At 50.1% G+C, this 24,323-nt stretch overlaps 1 protein-coding gene across 3 annotated transcripts in view; it reads right to left on the bottom strand.

Moving 5' to 3' along the window:
* PHF2 (PHD finger protein 2) overlaps positions 1-24,323 on the bottom strand; it is a 90,497-nt gene that overhangs the window by 29,341 nt on the left and 36,833 nt on the right. For all 3 annotated transcript variants that reach the window (XR_008199810.1, XM_052644692.1, XM_052644693.1), the window contains exons 2-3: positions 8,271-8,356; positions 3,254-3,368 (exon numbers count right to left, since the gene is read on the bottom strand). Coding sequence is in view for 2 of the 3 variants with exons in the window: in XM_052644692.1 (XP_052500652.1) it covers positions 3,254-3,368; positions 8,271-8,356 (201 nt within the window). In the remaining variant the exon portion in view is untranslated. The remainder of the gene's footprint in view (positions 1-3,253; positions 3,369-8,270; positions 8,357-24,323) is intronic.

Here is a 24,323-nt window from a genome sequence, read left to right as displayed (position 1 = left end):
CTCAACAAAGAGGAAACCAAATCTTGAAGGAAGGAATGGGATTCAAGAAATAATGGAAAACTGATCTCCAGATTCCACACAATCCCTATCTTAATCCACCTGACTACTCTGCAGAAATCGACATGAGGAACTTGAAATACTGAAGGAAATACAAGGCACACAGATGACCAAAACATTTTTTATGAAGAACAAGTTGGAGGGTACTTTCCAATTTCAAGATTCATCACAAAGCTACAGTAATCAAGACTGTGTGGTACTGGCATAATACGAGACATATGGATCAGTGGAACAGAATTGAGTGTCCAGAAAAAACCTAAACATCTATGGTTAACTGCTTTTCATCAAGGGTGCCATGATAATTCAATGGCAAATGAAGAATCATTTTAATAACTGGGAGAACTGGATATGCACATGCAAAAGCATGAAGCTGGACCCTTACCTCATACCATATACAAAAATTAACTCAAAATGCGTTAAATTCCTAAATGTAAGAGCTAAGAACTACAAAACTTTTAGAAGAAAACACAGGCATAAATCTTTATGACCTTAAATTTGGCAATAGTTTCTTTTTGTTTTTGTCTAAAAACACAAGCAGCAACAGAAAAAATAACTTGGACTTAATGAAAATTTAAAACTTTTGTCCTTCAAAAGACACCAAAAAAGTGAAAAGACAACCCACAAAATTGGAGAAAGGATTTGTACATCATATATCCGATAAGGAGTTTGTATCTAGAATACACAAAGAACTCTTACAACTCAAAAAGACAAAAACAACTTTCAATGGGCAAATGATAAATAGCCAACAAGAACATGAAAAGGTTCATGTTCTCAACATCACTAGTCATCAGGGGAATTCAAATTAAACCACAGCGAGAGACCACTTCACACCTGCAAGGATAGATAGATAGAATCACCATGAAAGTGAAAGTCACTCAGTTGCATCCAACTCTTTGCAACCCCATGGACAATACAGTCCATGGAATCCTCCAGGCCAGAATGCTGGAACGGGGAGCCTTTCCCTTCTCCAGGGGATCCTCCCAATCCAGGGATTGAACCCAGGTCCCCCACAGTGCAGGCAGATTCTTTACCAGCTGAGCCGCAAAGGAAGCAACTCAAAAAGTCAGATGATAGCAAATTCTAGTGAGGACACAGAGAACTAAAACCCTCAGACACTGCTGGTGGGAATGGAAAGTGGTGTGGGAGTTTGCTGTACGACTCAGGGAACTCAAACCAGGGCTTATAACCCCTAGAGGGGTGGGATAGGGAGGAAGGTAGGAGGGAGGTTCAACAGGGAGGGAACATAATCATATCTATGGCTAATTCATGTTGATATTTGGCAGGAACCAACACAGTTCTGAAAAACAAATATCCTTCAATTTAAAAAATTAATTAATTAAAAAAAAAGAAAACAGTCTGGCAATTCTTCAAACAATTATATATTGTTACCCCTAAAGAAAATGAAAATATATATTCAAACAAAGTATTTTATAAGAACATTTATGGTAGAATTCTTCACAGTAGTCAAAAATCAGAAATGACTCAAATTTCTATCAGCTGATGAATGAATAAACAAAATGCAGTCTACCCAAAAGGAATATTACTCAGCCATAAAAAAGCAATGAAGCACTGACACTTGCTACATCCTGGATGAACCTTGAGGACATTATGCTATGTAAAATAAGCCAGTCACAAGGGCAACATATTATATAATTTCTTTTCAATGAAACGTTCATAATAGGCAAATCTATGCTTACTCCTTGGAAGAAAAGTTATGACCAACCTAGATAGCATATTCAAAAGCAGAGACATTACTTTGCCGACTAAGGTCCATCTAGTCAAGGCTATGGTTTTTCCTGTGGTCATGTATGGATGTGAGAGTTGGACTGGGAAGAAGGCTGAGCGCCGAAGAATTGATGCTTTCGAACTGTGGTGTTGGAGAAGACTCTTGAGAGTCCCTTGGACTGCAAGGAGATCCAACCAGTCCATTCTGAAGGAGATCAGCCCTGGGATTTCTTTGGAAGGAATGATGCTGAAGCTGAAACTCCAGTACTTTGGCCACCTCATGTGAAGAGTTGACTCATTGGAAAAGACTCTGATGCTGGAAGGGATTGGGGGCAGGAGGAGAAGGGGACGACAGAGTATGAGATGGCTGGATGGCATCATTGACTCGATGGACATGAGTCTGAGTGAACTCCGGGAGTTGGTGATGGACAGGGAGGCCTGGCGTGCTGCGATTCATGGGGTCGCAAAGAGTCGGACACGACTGAGCGACTGAACTGAACTGAACAGTGATAGAAAGCATGATTAGTGGCAGGACTTCTAGGAGGAATGTGGATCATAAATTTATTTTTGAGGTGATGGAAACCCTCCAAAATTAACTGGTGGTGGTGCACAGAGTTGTGAATACACTGAATTGTACCCTTTAAATGGATGGATTGTATGGTATATGAATTACATCTCAATAAAGATGGGAAAAAAGAAAATAAGAAAGAAGCCAGAGAGGAAAAATACCTTATCCATAGAGGAGCAAGGAAAGGAGTTGCGCTGAATTTCTCACCAGAAACCATGCACTCAAGTAGAGAATGGAATGAGTCATTTAAAATGTTAAAAGAAAAAACCCGCCAACTTAGGAATCTGTGTCCATCAAATTATCCTTCAAAAAAAGAAGTAAAGACTTTGTCAGACAAACAGAAACTGTCTTCCAGCTGTGAAGGGCCAAGGATGGTTCAGAGCCGCTGTCTGTACAACCACATGTCCACACAGTCAGGGTGCCCCCCCTCACCAGAAGTGATTTCCCGTGACCCTGATCCTGCCCTCTGCCCTCACAAGGACAAGGGTGTACAGGGGGAGGAGCACTCTAAGAAGGACCAGGGACTCCCCACCAGGCCATGTGCACAGAGGAAAGCCCACGGCTATGACACCAGGACCCGCCACATCCAAAGGTTGGTCTCAGGCTGGATACCAGCCCCCACTCCTGGTCCATAAAGTAGGGACAGTGGCTCTCTCTCAGGAATGTGCCATGGGAAGGGCCATACCACGTCGGGGAGATAAGACTCTTCCCTCCAGGGCTGTGAAGAGGGTCACAATCACCTATTCAGGGAGGTGCTGAGAAGGAAAAGATCAGCTCCCCTGCTGGGAGCACCTGGAGTTTCTGGGACTTTGCTGCTTCCCCTGGAGGGAAGCCCATGGCCCTGGAGCCCCAGTGCAGGGTACATATCCAGACCTCAGGCTAGAGAGGAAAAGGCCTGCTCACCTGGGAAAGGTCCGGCTCCGCAGCTCCTTGATGAAGAGCTGGCTGCCGTTCTGCACGGGTTTCACTTCCGGCGTCTGCCCAGGGCCATGTTTATGCCAGGTTCGCTTCTTCTTCACTATGGGGGAAACAGGAGGCAGATGGTCACCTGCAACCCCTCCCTTCCCCATGCCTGCAGAGACCCAGCCAGGAGGGCAGCCACCATGAATGCTGCAAGACTCAGACCTCTCAGAGGCCAAGAAGCTGGGGTTCCCTGGCCCCCATCCACCCAGCCTCCCCAGCCTCTCAGGACCCCCGAGTTGACACAAGGTCCGGAACTCCCACCTCTCACATCCTGAGTCACAGCCCCAGTCTCACCTCCTACCCCATACTTCCCAACCTGCTGGCTCAGATGATGGCACTCAGAGCTGGGGCTTCCTAGAGCCCCACCTCACTCAGCACTTAGTCCACTGAGAACTCTTCAGAGGTGCCCCCTGAGAAGCTCCCACGCAGGCTCATTTTTCAGGACCCCTCTCACCTGTCTTACCCTCAGACTTGCCCTCAAATAGCACAGACCACTGTCCTTCCCCACTGGGATCTCTGCTGCCACGACAGCCCACAACTTACAGGCAGAGCAGCCCAGCCCGATCGTCTATGCCCACTGCCCTCCCCACTCCCTGCCCACCACTGCCTGCCCATCCTCAGGGTATCGTATTGTCACACCTGCTCCCAGGGCACTGGACACACGCATCTTGGACTTTTACACATGAGAATGCACACCTGTCCCTCCTGGGCTGTGACACACGCTCACACACATACACATGTACACATCCACATGCAAGCACACATGCCCTTACTGGATCAGGACAGGCACGTGCACACTAGGACACACACAAATATAAGGACAAATGTGCACGCACACTAACATTCGCTCCTACTGGATTTCGAGCTCCCAGAGGGAAGGAAGCTATTTCCTTGATACCTTTGGCCCCATTCAAGGCAGTGAGTGAAGATGGGCCAGGCATGGAGACCCATCCTGAGGGGCTACCTCGCAGGGTTTTAAACATGATCCTCAGGCAGAGATGTGACTGGAGGTGAGGGAGAGCTGGTGGGGCCCTTAGAGTGTCTGTCCTTCACAGACAGGGATCGGGTGGGGGCTACAGTCCTCCTGCATTTCAGTGGTTGTGGGGATGAAGGGAGCTGACGACTGCTCCTGGGTGGGATCTGCCTAAAGCAGAAAGAGGAAGGCACTGGGTGCGGGGTGACTGAGCTGACCTCTGTTCCAAACTGTCACTTCTTCCCTGTCTCATCAAGTCATAGTTCCTTGAGAGTGTTTCCTAAAATAGGTGATATATACATCATGCCTGGTCTCCCAGATCTAAGTGCAAGTGCATATTATGGAAATCAGGCCAGGTCCTACACAGGAGGGGCTGGAGCTAGAACTTCTGGTGGCAGCACTAGACCCAGTGAAAGTGAAAGTCGCTCAAGTCATGACTGACTCTTTGCAACCCCATGGACTATAGTCCATGGAATTCTCCAGGCAAGAATACTGGAGTGGGTAGCTTTTCGCTTCTCCAGGGGATCTTCCCAACCCAGGGATCAAACCCAGGTCTCCTGCATTGCAGGCAGATTCATTACCAGCTGAGTCACAAGGGAAGCCCCACCAGACCCAGAGAGGAGTCCAAATCTTTCTTGCCCACCTATCCTGTAGCTGTGTGACTCTAGGCAAGTTACTGGATGTCTCTGTGTCTCATCTTTAATGCTGGTCCTGGCTTCCTGGGCTCCTCGTGAATATGGAGGGCCCTGTGCCAGGAGACACATGGGGTGACTGAGTCTTGGAGGGGGCATACAGCCCAGAGTCAGCAGACACGCAGGGCAGCAGTGGGCAGCAGAAGAAAGAAGCAGCATCTCCTCTGCCTGCCAGGAGCCAGGCCTGGGGCCCCTGCTGACCAGGGGCCAGTGGCAGTCTTGGGCCATCTGGGCTTCCAGGGCCCTTACTCAGGACTGGGCAGCTTTAAGCACCTCAAACAGAGGCTGGAATATGCCAGATACTGTGGCTGGAGCAGGTATGCTGGGACAACAGCCAAAGATGAAGCTGTGAGGCAGGTCTGAGCTCAAAGGGCTACTCTTGAACCCCTCTGTAGCCCTGACTGGTGGGCTCCTTCCCTCCCCAGGGTCTAAGACCCTCCTGAGCTCTGAAGCTGAGCCTTCCCTGCCTATGGGTGGCCCAAGACACCCTCTGACAAGGTACCCAGGGAACAGCTGGAAGCTGGCGGAGACTCAGCAGACCCCCCTGGGTTACAGGGCCAATAGGTATCCCTAAGACATTCGGTAACACAGCCCAGCCCACCCTCCTAAGCGTGGCTTGCCCCATCCCAAAGGTGTGACAGCGATGCTTGCCTCAGGGAGAAGGAAAGTAAGAAATTAGTAAGTAACCTCTTAAAAATTTCCTTAAATTCTAAAGGAAATCAATCCTGAATATTCATTGGAAGGACTAATGCTGAAGCCAAAGCTCCAGTACTTTGGCCACCTGATGAAAGAGCCAGCTCACCAGAAAAGAGCCTGATGCTGGGAAAGATTGAAGGCAGGAGAAGAGGACAACAGACAATGGATGGTTGGATGGCATCACCGACTCGATAGACATGAGTTTGAGCAAGATCCAGGAGACAGTGAAGGACAGGGAAACCTGGCGTGCTGCAGTCTATGGGGTCGCAAAGAGTTGGACTCCAATGAGCGACTGAACAACAACAAAACCTCTTAAACAGTCATGGAGCCAACAAGAGGAAACACTAGGATTCAAAATCACTTTAAGAGCCATATCACCTGCCTCCCATGAGCCTTCATGGGAGCCTGTGGGCCTGAGAGTCACAAACCAAAATCAGTCCAAGGGACAGATGGCAACAGCATGGAAAGGGAACCCTGTGATCTCGTAAAGACAAGGCAAAGCACAAGGGATGAGGCCTCAGGTCCAGCTTGCTCTGGGAGCCCTGCCTCCATCCATTGCTCGTGCTCCATCCGACTCCATCCTGTCCTGGCCCTCTCCCTGCTGTCCTCAGCTCACTGTGCCCACCACAAACTGCACCCAGGCCAGGACAGGGAAAGAAGGCAGGCGCGTGGGCTTGGGTGGTTCCCAGGGGGCACAGGGTCATCGAGGGGCCTTCCTGCAGAAGGTGTGACTGGAGTTCATGCAGCAAAAACCAACCAGTGTGTCACAGACAGGCTCTGGTTGGGGCACACACACGTAAAATGAAGGGTGATAGGCAATGTAGGAATGCCCACTGGCGGGAGCTGCTAGAATCTGTGCTTTCATCCCTGATGGACACACAGCCCATCAGGGGAGTCTGATTCACAGAATTTATAAGGCACATATGCACACACATGTGCATGCACACACACAATGCACACGTGCACACACACACTCAGGGAGGGGTTGTCAGGTCCCCCCAGGCTGGAGTCCCACACTGCTGATCTAGAACAGTGCTATAGAGGCATCCTGGCCCCCCACCCTCCCTGAGCACACCCCAGGGTAGTGCCTATCCTGACACTCAGGTCTGTATGGGTGGTGTCTCCCAGCTCTAGCCCTTATCAGCCTCCCATCCCACTCCCGGGGCCACGAGGTGCAGACCTGGGTGCACACCCTGTTCATCTACCCTAGCCTCCAAGGCTTCCTGGAAGCTCATGAGGTATTAGAAGTGTAGACTAAGCCACAGGGCCACAGGCATCCTCCTGTGTCTGCTGTGGAGCCATTACCAGGAAGATCAGGTAATTTAGGGCAGACATATGGTGAGCAACAGTGCTGCCAATTTCTAGGGTTGTGAGGGTAAGTTAGGAGTTTGAGAACCTTCACGCCTGGGAAGTTCAGCGGCCACCAGGCCTTCTTGTCTTGTTCTCATGCATTTACCACATGCCCACAATGTGCTGGAAAGCAGGGCACAAAAGCCAAAACGAATACAGCTCCTATGGTCACTCAGTGATGACGGAGCACAGGCTAGGCAAAAAGAGAGGCCCAAGAAAGGTCGAGGCGAGGCAAGACCACTCTTCACCCAGCTTCCCAAGGGGCTAGGTTGGGCTCCCTTGGCTGGCCTCAACCTACAGAATAGGACCGCTGGGGGTGGGGGGTGGGCTCCCTCCACACCTCTATGCCCACTGGATCCACTGGGTTACCCCACCAGGGCTCCAGGGCTCCAGCCCCGGCAGATCATGGTTCTTCTCCCATGTGGACCTGGCCTTACTTGCCTCCCAGCCTTGATGTGGGGCCCTTTAGAGCCACCCTGGATGAGCCCATGCCTTGGAGAGCACCCCCTGGGCCGCTCCACACCCTCAAAGGGCCACATGGAAGGGGAGGGTGATAAACTCCTTATGGTGCACAAACAGTAGTGTGAGAATAGGAATTCTTTTGAATTTTCAAAAATACAAAATTCCTTGGCCATACACTTCAATTAAAAAAAAGAAAAAAACTATCAGTTGTCCTCTCTGTACTCTTACTTATTAATAATGTAGAACTGACAGGAAATAAAATGCTTTTCATTGCTGAAAAAAAGATAGAGAAAGGGGATCACCTGAGATTCCAAGCAAGGAGTGCTAGAGATGGGAAGGAGAACAGGTCCCCAATAATGCACATTTCTAAACTGCTACATAGATAAGAAGCGGCCAGCTGGGCAGAGCTGGGCAGAGTTGTGATGGATGGCCCCTTGGACATCTCCCAGTCTATGTCCCCATCTCACGTTGCCTGGTCACTGGGAATGCTAGAGTTTGCAACCCCTGTCCTGGCCTTTGGAGGCTGGTGGGCTCTCTGCAAAGGTCATGAGTGGCCCTAGCTGCATCTGCAGGCAGGAGATGATCAGGAGGAGCCATAGCCGGCCCACTAAGGCTATGAGGGGCAATAAATGAGACAGCCTAGGCACCAGAGGCCCCTGGCTGCAACCACACAGGGCAGTTGACTCCAGCAAGGTAGGGTCCAGTTGGGGTTGGGATCAAAGTCAAGCAGAGACCTCACCCCCATAGTCAGATCCAAGGGGCAGCAGCATGGTGCTGTACTTACAGGTGGACTTCCCGTGGGTTTTCTCACAGTTTGGGCAGTGGTATATGTCAATGTCTGGGGCCTCCTCCTCTTCTACTCCAACACAGCTGAAATGGAGGAGAAACAGATTATCACCAGCAGTCAGCAACTCCTTAAGTGCTTCCCCTGCAAAGCTCGGCAACACATCAGGAGAAAGGGAAGGTGGTATGAGGGTAGTTGGGGCAGAGTATGTGTGGCGATAGTAACTCACAGGGATGGGATGGGGGGCTCAAAATGGAGAGGGAGGGCCAAGGAAGGCCTCACCATGTATGACTAGGAGAGGCAGAGGGGACTGTCCAGACTTTAGGCTTGCCTCCAAGAAAGCCATCACCACCTGTCACCACAGAGTCCAGAGAGGCTGAGGCAGGAGGCAGGAGGTGGGGTGTCTCAGAGCCCAGGCATTCCCATCATTTCACCATAGACAGGCTGCAGCCATGGGCAGGGCCCCTCTGGACACCATGAAGAGGATTGCTGTAAGTCACCTTCCCCAGGGAGCTGTACCATGGTGCTAGGACAACTAGATATCAGAAGGGCAAAACTGAATTACCTCACACCACACACAAAATTAACTGAAAATGGATTCAGTTCAGCCCAGTTCAGTCGCTCAGTCATGTCCAACTCTTTGCGACCCCATGAATGGCAGCACACCAGGCCTCCCTGTCCATCACCATCTCCCGGAGGTCACTCAAACTCACGTCCGTTGAGTCGGTGATGCCATCCAGCCATCTCATCCTCTGTCGTCCCCTTTTCCTCCTGCCCCCAATCCCTCCCAGCATCAGAGTCTTTTCCAACGAGTCAACTCTTTGCATGAGGTGGCCAAAGTACTGGAGTTTACAATCTAAATATGAGAGCTAAAACTATAACACTCTTAGAAGAAAACACAGGGGTGAATGTTCATGACCTTGGATTTGGGCATGGATAGGACGAGCCTGGTAGGCTGCAGTTCATAGGATCGTGAAGAGTTGGACACAACTGAGTGACTTCCCTTTCACTTTTCACTTTCATGCATTGGAGAAGAAAATGGCAACCCACTCCAGTGTTCTTGCCTGGAGAATCTGAGGGATGGGGAAGCCTGCTGGGCTGCCGTCTATGAGGTCGCACAGAGTCAGACACAACTGAAGCGACTTAGCAGCAGCAGCAGCAGCAGCACCAGCAGGACATCAAAAGTACAAGCAACAACGAGAAGGAAATGGCAGTCCACTCCAGGATTCTCACCTAGGAAATCTCATGGACAGAGAAACCTGGCAGGCTATGTCCATGGGGTCACAAAAGAATCGGATATGACTTGGTGACTAAAGAAGACCATGCTAAAAATATTTTCAAGAGTAAAAGATATTTTCTTACCTCCTCTGTTACTTCAAAAATAGCATTAAAAAAAAAGGTAAAATTAATATGCCCAAACATTGTGAATAAAAGACAAAGTAACTAAAAGTAAAAAAAAAAAAAAAAAGTACAGGCAACAAAAGGAAAAAGAGATAAATTGGACATCATTAAAATTTAGAACTTTTCTGCATTAAAGGACATGGAGAAAGTGAAAAGGCTTTTCACTGTACAGAATGGGAGAAAATATCTGAAATCATAATCCTAATAAGGGTCTATCACTGAAATGAATAAAGAACTTCACAACTCAACAACAAAAAAGAAAAATCAATTTTAAAATGGTCAAAGGTCCCAAATAGAAATTTCTCCAAAGAAATACAAATGGCCAACAAGCTCATGAAGAGATGCTCTACATCGTTAGTCATCTGGATGCCACTGAAATGCAAATCAAAATCATGAGATACAACTGCACATTCACTAGGATGGCTATAGTTGAAAAAAAGAAAATGGGAAAAGAGCCAGGACTGGTGAGGATGCAAAGAAATTAGAACACTCTCATATCACAGGGCTTTCCTAGTGGCTCAGATAGTAAAGAAACTGCCTGCAATGCAGGAGACCTGGGTTCGATCTCTGGGTCGGCAAGATCCCCTGGAGAAGGGAACAGCAACCCACTCTAGTATTCTTGCCTGGAGAAGTCCATGGACAGAAGAGAATGGCAGGCTACAGTCCACGGGGTCACAAAGAGTCAGACACAACTGAGTGACTTTTACAATGGTTTACATATCACAGGTAGGAATGTAAAATGGTACAATTTCTATGTAAAAACAGTATGGCAGTTCCTCAAAAAGTTAAACATAAAAGTATCAGATAACCCAGCAATTCCACTCCAAAGTATAGACCCAAAAGAACTAAGAACAGTTTCTTAGACAAATCCTTGTACACAAATATTCACAGCAGCGGTAGTCACAATAACCAAAAGATGGAGGCAACCCAAATGTCCATTAACTGATGAATGGATAAACAAATTGCAATGCTGCCATACAACGAAGTACTATTCAGCCTTAAAAAGGAAAGAAGGGCTGATACACACTACAACAAAGATGAACCAGAAAAGCACTGAGCTGAGCAAAGGAAGCCAGATACAGAAAGAAACATACTGAGATTCCATTCAGATGACCACACCCAGCATAGGTAAACGTAGAAAGACAGAGACCTACCGGTCGCGCCACTGCACTTCCAATTCCCAGTTTCCTCCAATGGACTCTATTACCAGCAGCTCCTCCCAACTCCCCCCTTCTCCTCTGTAAAAGGATGGTCCTCTCCTTTGTTCCCTGGACTTGCCTGTGCTCACCAGAGACTGCATGTCTCAAACCGTAACTCTTTGTTGTGCCTGAATAAACCCATTTTGCTGGTAAAATAGCTGGCTGTGTTATTAGTTTAGAGGAACAGTGCATACTGCATGTCCACACCGGGCAGTGGCTCTAGGCTACTTCTCACTGGCAGCTCCTGGAGCTCACAAACGCTGAGGGTGGCAACCTCCCCTGAAGGGTCTGCCTCTGTCCCAGCAGAGGTCATGCATACTCACAGCCCACTGTGAACCCCTGCCTGCCCCGGGACCCAGGGACAAATGAGAAAGGCTGCAATGGTTCTGCTGCAAGGCCTCTGTGTGCCAGCACTGACCCTGCAGGCAGGTAGAAGGTCTCAGGTCAGATGACACAGGGCCCATTCAACAGGTCAGGAGTAAGGTATACCATTGAAGGCCCAAGGGGCTTCTCCAACATAGGCTCTAAGGGCACAGGGGGGACCACTCCCACCCAAAGGCCTCATAAGAGTTGAGTTTCAAGTCAATCAAAGGCAAGGAAACCAAAGCACCTTAAAATACAAACCCCCCAGTTGGCATTTCTCAGGCCTACTTCCTCGGAATGGCTCCCCCAAACACCACCTGCTGGTCCCACACATCCCTGAAGCCTCATCACACTCTGGAAGGCCCACAGCAGGGGTTGTGACAGATGGGGAAACTGAGACCCAGAGGTCACAGCCATGTGCACTGTGCATGTGGATACTCCCACCCCACCCCTGGGAACTCCCTCTTTAGAACACCACCATCTGGGGGGCACAGGTCTCATATGGGCCAGGATGGGTCTGGCTGTTTGCTGTGCTATGCAGGAAAGGCCCCAGGACTGAAAGGGAAAGTGAGAGATAAGGAAGGTGGGCCCCATTCTCCTGGGCACACCTGAGGGCTGCCCCTCACCCAGGAGAGCCACCCAGGGCTTGGGCCTCCCAGTGAGGTGACCTCAGGCAAGCCTGCCCGCTCCTAATGGGAAATACCAGCAGCAACCCCCCTCAGAGTGATGTATCACAGCCCTGTCTGTGTCCATGACCCTAACAAGGCCACCTGGCATGTGGAAATGAAGTCCCCAGATCCAGCCCATTGGCTGTACTGTGTGCAGGGGGGGAACCGCCCCAATTCCCTCTTAAGGGTCCAGGGACCCACTGCCCAGTTCAAGATCCTGTGTGCAGAGCACTAGACCACATCTGCTCTGTCAGGGTTGTTTACTGAAAACAGCTCGTTTATTTTATTATCTCAACGTTAAGCCTTTCTGAGTGCTCCTAAGAAATTATTTGAGATATTATAAAAAAATCAGAACAACAGAAACATCAGAAGCATTTTTCTCGCCCCAAAGCCAGAAGCAAAGACACTGCTGTTCTGATGGAGACTGTCACCCCAACATGCACCTGGATCAATCACCTAGGTGATCATTTAGTGTGCGTGATCAATGCCATCCATGGTGAGAAGAGAAATGCAGACATATTCACATTAAGTGGCTGCTAGTGTGATGAGTCATTATTTAAAGACAAAAAAGAAGCACACTTTTCATATTAATACATACCAATCCCCTGCCTTGCTGTACTTAAGTACAGTGGGCAAGTATCAATACTTAAAGAGCATCCAGCATGGACGTTAAGTCACTTCGGTTTTGTCTGACTCTTCGTCACCCTATGGACTGTAGCCTGCCAGGCTCCTCTGTCCATGAAATTCTCCAGGCAAGAATACTGGAGTGGGTTGCCATTTCCTCCTCCAGGGAAGCTTCCCAACCCAGGGATCGAACCTGAACCTCCTGCAGCTCTGAGCACTGCAGGTGGATTCTTTACTGCTGAGCCACCAAGAAGCATGTTTGAAGAAAATTCCATGTGCCTGCACACGCATGCCCTCTACAGGAACCCTGTTAAGGGCCACCTGAACCGAAGCAGCCAGACTGTACTGAATTTGGAAGATACTCTCCCCATTGGAGACCCCTGCTGGTTCACAACAAGAGCTGGGCACCCAAGGACTTCTCTGGATGGACACTGGGGGCTCAGCAGGCCCAGCCTGCTAGTCCTCCTGCATCCACGGGCAAGGTGCCCAAGGTCCTCACCTGTTCCTACCCCTTGTGGAACTACAGCAAAGGCTCTCTGCAGACACAGTGAGCCAAAGAGGCAGGTGTGCAGGGTCCTTGCAGCACCCAGCCCCAGACTCAGGGGCTTCTCAGTGGAAGGTGGGTATTGCCCTCCTGGGAAGCAGGCACTGGAGCTTGCCACACACTCCAGGCCCAAGCAAGGGTTCAAAGTTACCTGCTAATGGTCCAAGAGAAAAAGGAGGATGAGGGGCATCAGCTACAAGCTGGGCCCTGGACACGGCCAGGCCCAGCTGCATCTGTGTCCCCAGGATCATCACAACCACTCAAGGCAGTCCCAAGTGCAGCCTGGGAGGGTCAGCCAGGCCTCAGGCGGACCTGGCCAGGGAAGCACACTGAGGAGAGCATGAGGGTAAGGCAGGGGAGAGGCCAAGAGAGAGGAAAAGTGAAGGCAAGTAGCTCAGGGCAGAAGGGAAAAGACCAGAAGCTGGGAGAGGTGCTGTGGGACCAAGGCAGGGGAACCGTACATAGACCTCAGAGGCTAGATGGGGACAAACGTCATCCAGGATATCCGTTCAAAAACAGAACGACAATTTCAACAGCTCTGACACCTTGGCAGAAAGACACAGGCAGCCAGATAATTGCAGCATTTGTCCTTTTTAATGGAGAAGGCAATGGCACCCCACTCTAGTACTCTTGCCTGGAAAATCCCATGGACGGAGGAGCCTGGTAGGCTGCAGTTCATGGGGTTGCGAAGAGTTGGACATAACTGCGCGACTTCACTTTCACTTTTCACTTTCATGCACTGAAGAAGGAAATGGCAACCCACTCCAGTGTTCTTGCCTGGAGAATCCCAGGGACGGCAGAGCCTGGTGGGCTGCCATCTATGAGGTCGCACAGAGTCAGACACGACTGAAGCGACTTAGCAGCAGCAGCAGCAGTCCTTTTAGTGGTCCCCCAAGCACCCCACAGGCCATATGCCTTCTTAAAGGACAGGAAGTTGTGAGGGCCAAATCCAGCCTGCCCAGTCCCAGTGCCCAGAGTGGAAAGCTGTGGTCCACCCAGGTGGTAGGCAGCAGGCAAAAGCACAGACTGCCAGGACCACCTAAGACATCAACATGGACCCTGCTGACCCCAGGTTCCCTACTTTGGAGAGAATCCAGGCCATCAGCACCCAGGACCCCAGGTCCCTAGGAGAAGGCTGAAATGAATGAGTGATGTTTCTACTGCATTTTCAGGGGCTCATGACCTGGTGAGGCTGGGGACTGGTTTGATCTGAGCTCCCAGGGACCTCAGCATGACAGAAAGTCTACCCCAAACAAATGTTAAGTTCATTTGGTCCCCAGAGTTCAGTAAGTAGAAAGACAACAGAATTTTCAAAGACAGAGGTGAGTGGGAGATAAGATACCAAAGTTGACCAATAAAAAGAGAAATGAGAAGTTTGATTCTGCAGATTTCAGACACTTGCAAAGGTGGCAAAATCAGATCAGAAATGCCAAAGTGGCCATCAACCCTCCAGGAAGTCCTGCTTCCAAGAAAGCCTGGGTTCCCTGTTCTTTGTGCAAAATCCAAAACTACGCCTTGGAGATGCTCCGGTTGGGAGACCAAGGGCCAAGGGGGATCAAGAAAGGAACAGCTCTTCTATGGCCATCCCACAGGAAGCCCAGCTCTGCCGGCCAGTAGGATGACTTCCAGTAACATGTTCTAGAATCCTACCCCCAAGCATGCAGGGTATGACCTCGTGGTAATGGCCCTGCCAGAGGAGCTCCCCAGGGCACAGGCTCCTGGCCCGGCCTGGGCACCCCACCACTCTCCTCTGCTCAGTCTTAGAGAATCAAGGTTGGAATTTTCTCATGAATCCAAAATTAGACTGCATTGTGGTTTTTTCCTATTGTGTTGTCAAGGATGTTGATTTACCGTAAATCACAACTTCTGTAACACTGTTTTGATTTTTTTAAGTTAGAGGAGGAGCCTCAAAAAAAGGAGGTGGCCCCTTTTAAGTCCGGAGGGAAGGTGGAGCCCCCGCACGGTGAAGCACCAAGGTCAGAGGTGGCACAGCTGATGTGTCAATAATGGTCATGGCACATGGGGCCACTTGGACTCATCCTGCCCATGGAGACACTAACATGGGAAGAAGCCTCCCCAGATACAGTCGTGTGTGCCCAGGTTTAAAAAAGTTTTCCATCCTTTGGGCCAGTAATTCCACAATCTCAAACCTAGTATAAGGCAGAAAGTAGAAATGCACAGAAGATTGACATGCAAGATGGTCCACCCCTTGATTATTCACAGTAGCGAAAAATTAAGAACAGTAAACTTTTCAAGCCACAAGGTCAGAGATCCAGGTCACGCTATGCTCACACAGCAGGATATCACACAGTCATCAAAACTCAGGTTTTACACATTTTTGAGTTTACGTGTTTACAACGCGCAGACAGACATTAAAACTACAGCCCTGGCACACAGTAACACAAGAGGGCTCCACACTGGTGCCAGGCAGTGGCATGCCTGTTTCCTCTTTACACTTTTCTGTACTTGCCTAAATCACTGAAATGAGTGTGTATTTCTTTTCATAACAAGTAGCGAAAGTCTAGTTTTATTCAGAAGATCAGAACAGTGTCCCTTCCTAGCTCACCTCCTCCACCTTTCTCAGGTCCTGGTATCCCGCTGAGAAGGGTTCCTGAGCTGTCTACCCTGCCACAAGGCTAGGACACCCATCTCAGAGCCCTTGGGAGCCTGGCGGAAGGACGAGTCCACGCTGCAGACAACAAGGAGAGGCAGGGCGGGCGGATACTGCATGGAAGCCTGGGGGGGCCAGGGAGCCCCAGAAGGCCTGGGGGTGCTCAGCGATTCCCCTCATGATGACTTTATCCTATATCAAGCCCCCCCCAACTTCAGGGCCGTCCCCTTCCTCCTGCATTCTCCCACATTCCTGCCTGCAGTCTCCAGAAGATGCCCAGAAACGGGTCACTGGCCCATTTCCACATGACAAAGGCATAGGGACCACAACTCAGTTACAAGTCTGCTTCAAGATGGCCACCAGCTACATATCATCAAACTTAAGGTGGTCCTTTAGACCCTAATCACGTGAGCAACCACTCATTGAGTGCCCAGCCACTAGTCCAGGAGCCACACACCCTCCACACGACAGGGGAGAAATCACAGTGGGAGAAGGGATTTGACACCTTCAGAACCATACAGGGGCTCAAGACAGTGTGTCTGGTGCTCCCAAGATGCTCCCAGGCAGCAGCTGTCCACAGGTTTTGTGGTTTCACCCTAAGACCCTCAGGTATGCTGTGCAAGGGGAAAACTGAGGCCCAGAGAGGCCCACATTTGCCCGGACCACACAGAAGTGGCGCAAAAGCAGGTGAGGTCAGCCAGGTCTATCTGCACCCCACACCTCGTATGCACCTCAGAAGCCCTTACAGCTCCCAGTCAGCCAAGGCCTGCTGTGCAGAAGCGGGTAGCAAACACTCTTTCACAGAAGGAGGTGGGGGAGCAATAAGGATTTGACCCCTGGTGCAGCTGAGTCCTCAAAGGACAAGTTCATAAAGAGGAACAGGAAAGAGGAAACAACCAGACCTGGCCCAGCTAGAAGAGCCTGCCAGTGGGTTGCCTGGGTGCCTGGGATGACAGAGTGCCAGCCATGGCCTGGGGGGCAGCGGAAGGTGACACTGCGCCACAGAGGGTCTCACTCCCAACTCTGGAAGGGAGTCAGCCTGAGGACTCGGTTTATCAGAACCCCCAAGGGTCACACATGCAGATGATACCACTCTAATGGCAGAAAGCAAAGAGGAACTAAAGGGCCTCTTGATGAGGGTGAAAGAGGAGAGTGAAAAAGCTAGCTTAAAACTCAGCAATCAAAAAACTAAGATCATGGCATCTGGTCCCATCACTTCATGGCAAATAGAGGGGGAAAAGTGGAAGCAATGACAGATTTTTTCATTCTTGGGCTCAAAAATCACTGTGGATGGTGACTGCAGCCATGAAATTTAAAAAATGCTCACTTGCTCCTTGGAAGGAATGCTCTGACAAACCTAGACAGCATATTGAACCTCAGAAACATCACTTTGCTGACAAAGGTCCGTAGAGTCAAAGCTATGGTTTTTCCAGTAGTCATGTATGGATGTGAGAGTTGGACCATAAAGAAGGCTGCACACCAAAGAATTGATGCTTTCAAACTGTGGTGCTGGAGAAGACTCTTGAGAGTCCCTTGGACTGCAAGGAGATCAAACCAGTCCATCCTAAAGGAAATCAACCCTGAATATTCATTGGAAGGACTGATGCTGAAGCTCCAATATCTCGGCCACCTGATGTGAAGAGCCGACTCACTGGAAAAGACCCTGACTGGGAAAGATTGAAGGCAGGAGGAGAAGAGGATGGCAGAGGATGAGATGGTTAGACAGTATCACCGATTCAATGGACGTGAACTTGGGCAAACTCCAGGAGATAGTCAGGGACAGGGAGGCCTGGCATGCTGCGGTCCACGGGGGCGCAAAGTGCTGGATATCACTTAGAGACTGAACAACAACAAGGGTCACACAGACCGTGTGGCTTCCATCTGGACCTTGTGGGGACCCAGTTACAGAGCAATGACAGAGCCTTGGTGGGGGCAGGTCTGTCTGCTGAGCCCAGATGTAGACTCGTAGAAAAAACCTAGGCAGGTATTGTCAGAAGCCACTACATTTGGGGGTGGCTATTATATAGCCACAGATAACTAAGGCTGTAGGGAGGGACTGAATACTCAGAAGAAATGAAAAGAGGTTCCAGAACGTGAAGGACAATTGTTCTCCTAGCCCCTGCTGGGGAGGCAGGTAAGCTCAGAAAGGATTGTATGTACAATGCCCAGCGCCATACCTGGCACAATGCAAGGGCCTGCAAAGAGAGTTTACTGCTTGCTGAAGTCAGCACCACCTTCACAGTCATAACCACCATCATCATCACTACAATCATCACCATCATGGTCAACACCATCATCAGTATCAACTCCACCATCACCATCACCATCATGGTCACTACAGTCATCACCATCAAGATCAACACCATCACCACTATCATCACCACCATCACCTTCATCATCACTGTCATCATTTTCTCCTGATGAGCTGATGGATCATGACACAAGCTCTCCCTTCTGTCAGCAAGTGGCTGAGAAAGAGCAAAAACTCCAGCGCAAAACAGAGAATCTGCATGGAAAGAATGTCAACATCTACTCCTATTCCCAGATGTCATGTCCACTCCTCCATGACTCAGAGGTGAATGGACTCCAGCCCAGCCCTCCCTGTCTCCAAGGAGAGAATAAGGGGCCAGTGGCCTCTGCTCAGCTGAGACCCACCCCGTCATGCTCACAGCTTTTCCTTCCTGGCTGTAATGTCTTTGTTAGTGCTTTTCCACACTTCCCTCAAGCAAGATGGGGCACCCAGGGGAATATAAGCTTCCAAGGGGATGAAAGATATGGGGGAATGGAAGCCATGGGGGACAACGCCATGGGGTGGGGGAATAGAAGCCATAGGCAGACATGCTGGACAGGAGTCTCCCTCATTCTCCAAGCCAACCCAAGAGCACCACCCACAGCCATCTGGAGGAAGCACCATTGTAGGGGAAGAAACTCCTCTCTCCCATTCAAAGGTTTAAACAAGGTGGGTTGTGACCTTATAAACTGATGTCGCTCACTCTAACGGGTGGAGGCGCAGGTCAAGGTCCTCCATGTTCACATACCTCTTCTGCCAGCCACCATGAGGCAAGTGACTCATGCCCCTAGTCTCCTTCATCCGGTATAGGCGCAAAGGCAGTGCGAGGGGCAGTGAGAGGATTCACAGGACAGAGGAGCAGGGTTGGAGGAGCAAGCAAAAGGGCCTGGGAAGGGTCCCAAGTGAGGCAGGTGCAGCCTTGGGGAGTCTACATACAGGTGCCACTCTGGGACGGACAGGACCCTCCCCGGCGAAGGTGAGAGACAGGCAGAGGCATACAGGCGACAGTGTGCTGTCCACGCCATGCCACCATCACCTGGGAGGGCTCTCCCAACCCGCTTCCCATTTGGAAATTTTAAACCCTACAGAAAAATTGCAATGGATACCTGTGTTCCCTTCACTCAGGTTCTCCAATGGTTAACAATTCCCCTCATTTGCTTTATATCTCTGTAGTTTCTTTTTTTTTTTCCTGAAACATTTGAAAATCTGTTACAGACGTGAGGACTGGCCCCCTAATTCATCACCCTGCAGTCTCCTAAGAACTGAGCTGTCTCCACCATAACCACAACATCAAAGTTAACACCATAAGACATATCCTAAAGCACGTGTCTACATATCCATATTTTCCCAGTTGTCTCAACAACATTCCTCACAGCTGTTTGTATTTGACCCCAGATCACACATGGCACCAGCTGCCCAGCCTCTGGCTCCTGAAATGGGGGCGTTGCTGTGTGTGCTTAGGTGCTCAGTTGTGTCCGACTTTGTGACCCCATGGACTGTAGCCTGTTAGGCTCCTCTCTGTCCATGGGGATTCTCCAGACAAGAATACTATAGTGGGTTGCCATGCCCTCTTCCAGGGGATCTTTCCAAGCCAGGGATCAAACCCAGGTCTCCAGCGTTGCAGGCGGATTCTGGATAACCAGCTGAGTTACTAGGGAAGTCCTAAATGGGGGTAGGGGTGCTATTTTTCTTTGGTGCTGTTGCCTTTTGCAGGCTCCAGGCCAGTGGTCTCCTATGTACACTGCGTTCTGGACTGCCTGGTGTTTCTGCACGACCACACCTGAGCTGCATCTCTGACACAAGTGCCCCATGGGGAGTGCTGGCATAGATCACAGGCTTGAGTCAAGCTGTGCCCCCATGGGTCAAGCTGTGCCCCCATGGACACACAGACTGGAGTCTCTTGGGTGGGACAGGCCTACTACCTGGTCAAAAAGAAGGGACTCTGTGGGATGGGGTGGAGGGGGGGGGTCACTCTGTTGCCCCCACAATGTCTGACCTACAGCCTCAGTGTCCAGGGCTGACCCAGTTATTGCCCTGGGTTTTCCACTTAACAATATGTCCTGGCAAATATATTGTCTTGGCAATATGTCTAGACAACTTTTGGGAAGGCTTTGATGATCTGGACCCCAAGCCCCACCTAACTTACTGGATCAGGCCCATTTCTAAAGACAAGCTGGGGCCTAGGAGCTGCGAGAGCAGGGCCTATTTTAGGAAGCCAGGTGGGGCCAAGCCTATGCTCTTTTCAGCTCTCACCTGGGGTTTCTGTGAGCCATGGGGGCTATAACTTCCTTCACTGGGGCTATAACCTCTTGCAGAAAAGCAGGCCACATGCACAGCATGAGTCCCAGGCTCACTCCTGGTCAGCATCCTTGGCCCTCGGCCATGGACTCTGCCCAGGTGCCAGCTTTACCTAGGAATTCACTGCTCAACCTCATTTCTTGACTATATTTGCTAAAGGAAAACCCCTAGAGCAACTGACTGGAGGAAACCACAGATGGAGCAGACCCCCTCCACGTGAGACAGAAGTCACTTATCCTCCATGAACCCTGTTACTCAGCACTAAGCAAACTGCTTTGCCCAGTGCATCTCCAAAGTCCCAACAGTGCTAAAATTCCACGACCTAGAAACTTACAGGCAGCCCCGTCCCAGAGGAAGCAGGGAAGTCCTTGACTTCCAGTCAGCCCAGAGACTCCAGTACAGAACAGCACTGAGCAGATACCCCTCAACCGTGAGCAAACAAGAACAGGAGGGGACCAGAGGGAGGTCGGCACTTAAGGTCCCATGATGCTCATGCAGAGTTAGCTAAAACAATCCTCCTAAGGGCTGCCTTCTTAAAATCTTACCCCTAAAGCACATAAAAGTACAAAACCACATCTGCAGGTTTTGCGTAGGTAAGTATTTGTTGGAAAGAAGCAGGACACAGAGGCTCCTGACACTAATTAATTAACCAAGGCCACAGCAGGGCTGGGTCATGGGCCCCGAGGGAAACCTGGCCCTTTCCACACCCCACAGAGATGCAGCTGAGGGGAACACCTCCCCACGGCCCTGAACGGGTGCCCTGCTTCTGGCCTCAGGGACACAAAAATCCAAATAACTCCAACAATGAACAGCAGCACCAGGAGTAAAAAAACACCAAGTACCCAAATCAATGGCAGCTTTCCACGGAGTGCTATGTGCCTCGGGGAGACCTCAGTTTAGGTCTGGACCACATGTCAAGAATGGTGGAAACAGTAGGAAGACTTTTTGCAGGGAAAAAAAAAATAGTGAAACTGCCTGACCAGTGACTCAAATCATGGCTTTAAGTAAACAACTGACAGAAAAGGACAAAGTGGTTTCTCAACGTATGGAAAGGAATGCAACAGCACTTGTAGTAAGACATGCAAACTAAAACCGCAAGGCTTCCCACCTATTAGCCGGCACAGCCCTAAGGCGCTGGACAGTACTTGGTGTGGTGGCAGGCAGACAAGCATTCTATGTCTCCGCGAAAACACACACTGGCAAAGCCTCTAGGTGAGAGCTGCCGATACTGAGAATGTGTGCATCCTGTCTGCAACCCTCTTCCAAGAATGCACAGGTACACTAGCGAAGGTGTGCACAGGGCACTGACTGCAGCAGCAGCCAGGTCCCCATCCAGGGGAGACTTAGGCAAATGTCTGGAGCACCAAGAAATACAAACTCTACACTTGCTATCTGAGCAATCTCCAGGATATACTGTGCAGCAAAGAGCACAAGTTTCAGGAGGGGGCAGGGCACACACTCATTTTGGAGGGCACTGAAGGAAATTAAAAGACGCTCACTCCTTGGAAGGAAAGTTATGACCAACCTGGACAGCATATTAAAAAGCAGAGACGTTACTTTGCCAACAAAGGTCCGTCTAGCCAAGGCTATGGTTTTTCCAGTAGCCACATATGGATGTGAGAGTTGGAATATAAAGAAAGCTGAGCACAGAGGAATTGATGCTTTTGAACTGTGGTGTTGGAGAAGACTCTTGAGAGTCCCCCCGGACTGCAAGGAAATCCAACCAGTCCATCCTAAAGGAGATCAGTCCTGGGTGTTTATTGGAAAGACTGATGTTGAAGCTCAAACTCCAGTACTTTGTCCACCTGATGCGAAGAACTGACTCATTTGAAAAGACCCTGATGCTGGGAAAGATTGAGGGCAGGAGGAGAAGGGGAGGACAGAGGATGAGATGGCTGGATGGCATCACCAACTCAATGTACATGAGTTTGGGTAAACGCCGGGAGTTGGGGATGGACAAGGAGGCCTGGCGTGCTGCAGTTCATGGGGTCGCAAAGAGTCGGACACGACTGAGCGACTGAACTGAACTGAACTGAAGGAAATGCAAACACATGCTCCTCTGTAATCAGAATGTTCTGGAAAGACTCAGAAACTGAACCCCAGTGGCTAGCTTTGGAGAAGCCTGGTGGTCAGTAGGGAGGGGACAGACTTGTCACTGAAGACAAGTTTTTTCCTGTGTGTGCTGCACTACTGCTGCTAAGTCGTTTCAGTCGTGTCCGACTCTGTGCGACCCCATAGGCGGCAGCCCACCAGGCTCCTCTGTCCACGGGATTCTCCAGGCAAGAGTACTGGAGTGGGGTGCCATCGCCTTCGCCATTTCCTGTGTGTACATATTGCTATCTCCGTTTAAACATTATAAAAAACAACTGTAATCCCAATAAACTGATTTGATTCACATCAGAGCTATTTGAATTTCTTAAGTATATACAAACAAACTTTTAAAGAAATACTCTTCTGACTCTTGAAAATAAATCTGCATAGAATGTGGGTCACAAACAAGTGCTGGCGTGTGCTTATGGTATGTGCTCAGAACTTTCTGAGAGCTGCTTGAAGCAGATAGGAATTAAAGGCTCTTGTAGCATCAAAAATGAACGTACTCTCAGCAAAAACCTACCCCGTCCAGCCTCTCATTTGTGAGACAAGGACATTAAGGCCAAGTATGGTCAGCCGGCCTGCCCACCCTGCTTTAATTCCTTTAACAAATCTCATTTAGCATTGTTCTGGGACACGGCGGGAAGCAGGCTGCCCAGTGCACAGGGACAGCCTTCCCTGACACAGCTCTAAGGACACAACAGAAGCCTGGCGCTCACAGGTCTCCACGCGGCAGGCCCTCAGACACCCACCACATGTCTGCATGGCGGGGATCTGAGGGTCATCCAGAACAGCCCGCCAAGTGGGCCCTCACTGTGCACAGTGGACACTGCACATGGGCCACAGGGCAAAGCGGGCAAGTGCAGCTCAGCTCAGCGAGCAACGGAGATGAGGACACCACAGCCCAAGGCTGAGCAGGCCCATGGGGGCACCTTGGATGTGCACTGAGCTCTCGCAGATCTCCCAACTGTTCAAGAAAACCTAGGAATGCGCATCTTTATGTGACCAGTGAACCAGTGAAGGTACTCAGTCGTGTTTGACTCTTTGCGATCCCATGGACTGTAGCCTACTAGGCTCCTCCATCCATGGAATTTTCCAGGCAAGAGTACTGGAGTGGGTTGCCATTTCCTTCTCCAGGGGATCTTCCTGACCCAAGGATCAAACCCAGGTCTCCCGCATTACAGGCAGATGCTTCACCGTCTGAGTCACCAGGGAACTCATGATTTTAGTATGTTGTAGCTAATGGAACTGTTTTTGAAAACCCTGTGTGGACCAACATCATGGGCCCTGCACACACCTGTGGTCCAGTGGGCAGTTTGCAAGCCCCACCCCTACCCCAGACAAAAAGTCAGAAAGTATCCCCTTGCTCTGGGCAGCTGAGCCCAGCTGAGGCCCTCCTGCACAGCCCAGTGTCAGGGTAGTGAGAGGTGCCACTGGCCTCTGAGGCCTTCCAGGGATGTCCTTGACCAGGCCTCAGCGATGTCTGGGGCAGCAATCACTCCTTTCCCACCAGCATGGGGTCTGCACATACTCTGGCTGAAAGGCAGTACAGCAGCAAAGGGACTGCATCTGTCCTGGGAGACTCGGGGCCTGGAGCTACCCTGGGACACTGACCTACAGAACTAACAGCACAGCTGGTATGTGGAAAGCCACGACACTGGGATGCCAAGAGTCCTAGTCCGACCCAGGCATGCAGCAGCATCAGGGTGAGCAGGATGGAGGAGGGTGGCTGGGGGGACTGCCCCTCTGGGCCTCTCTCAGCCTCAGTGTCCATAAACTACTGCAAGAAAACCTACTTTTCAGCTTCCTTAGGTCAGGAGAGACAAAAAAAACTCAAAAACTAAAGTACCCAACAAGAGGGGAGCTGTTCACTTTCCACCTATCAGATCATTATGCATCCAAAGGTTTGTTACTGACAGTGACACGCTTATGCCCCAATACAGGAAGCAGCGCACTGAGTCATC

The sequence above is a fragment of the Budorcas taxicolor genome, chromosome 8 (assembly GCF_023091745.1).
Source record: "Budorcas taxicolor isolate Tak-1 chromosome 8, Takin1.1, whole genome shotgun sequence".
In the NCBI taxonomy this organism is placed as follows: domain Eukaryota; kingdom Metazoa; phylum Chordata; class Mammalia; order Artiodactyla; family Bovidae; genus Budorcas; species Budorcas taxicolor.
The sequence above is the reverse complement of the archived record's forward strand: the minus strand, read 5'-3'. Positions and strand labels throughout refer to the sequence as shown.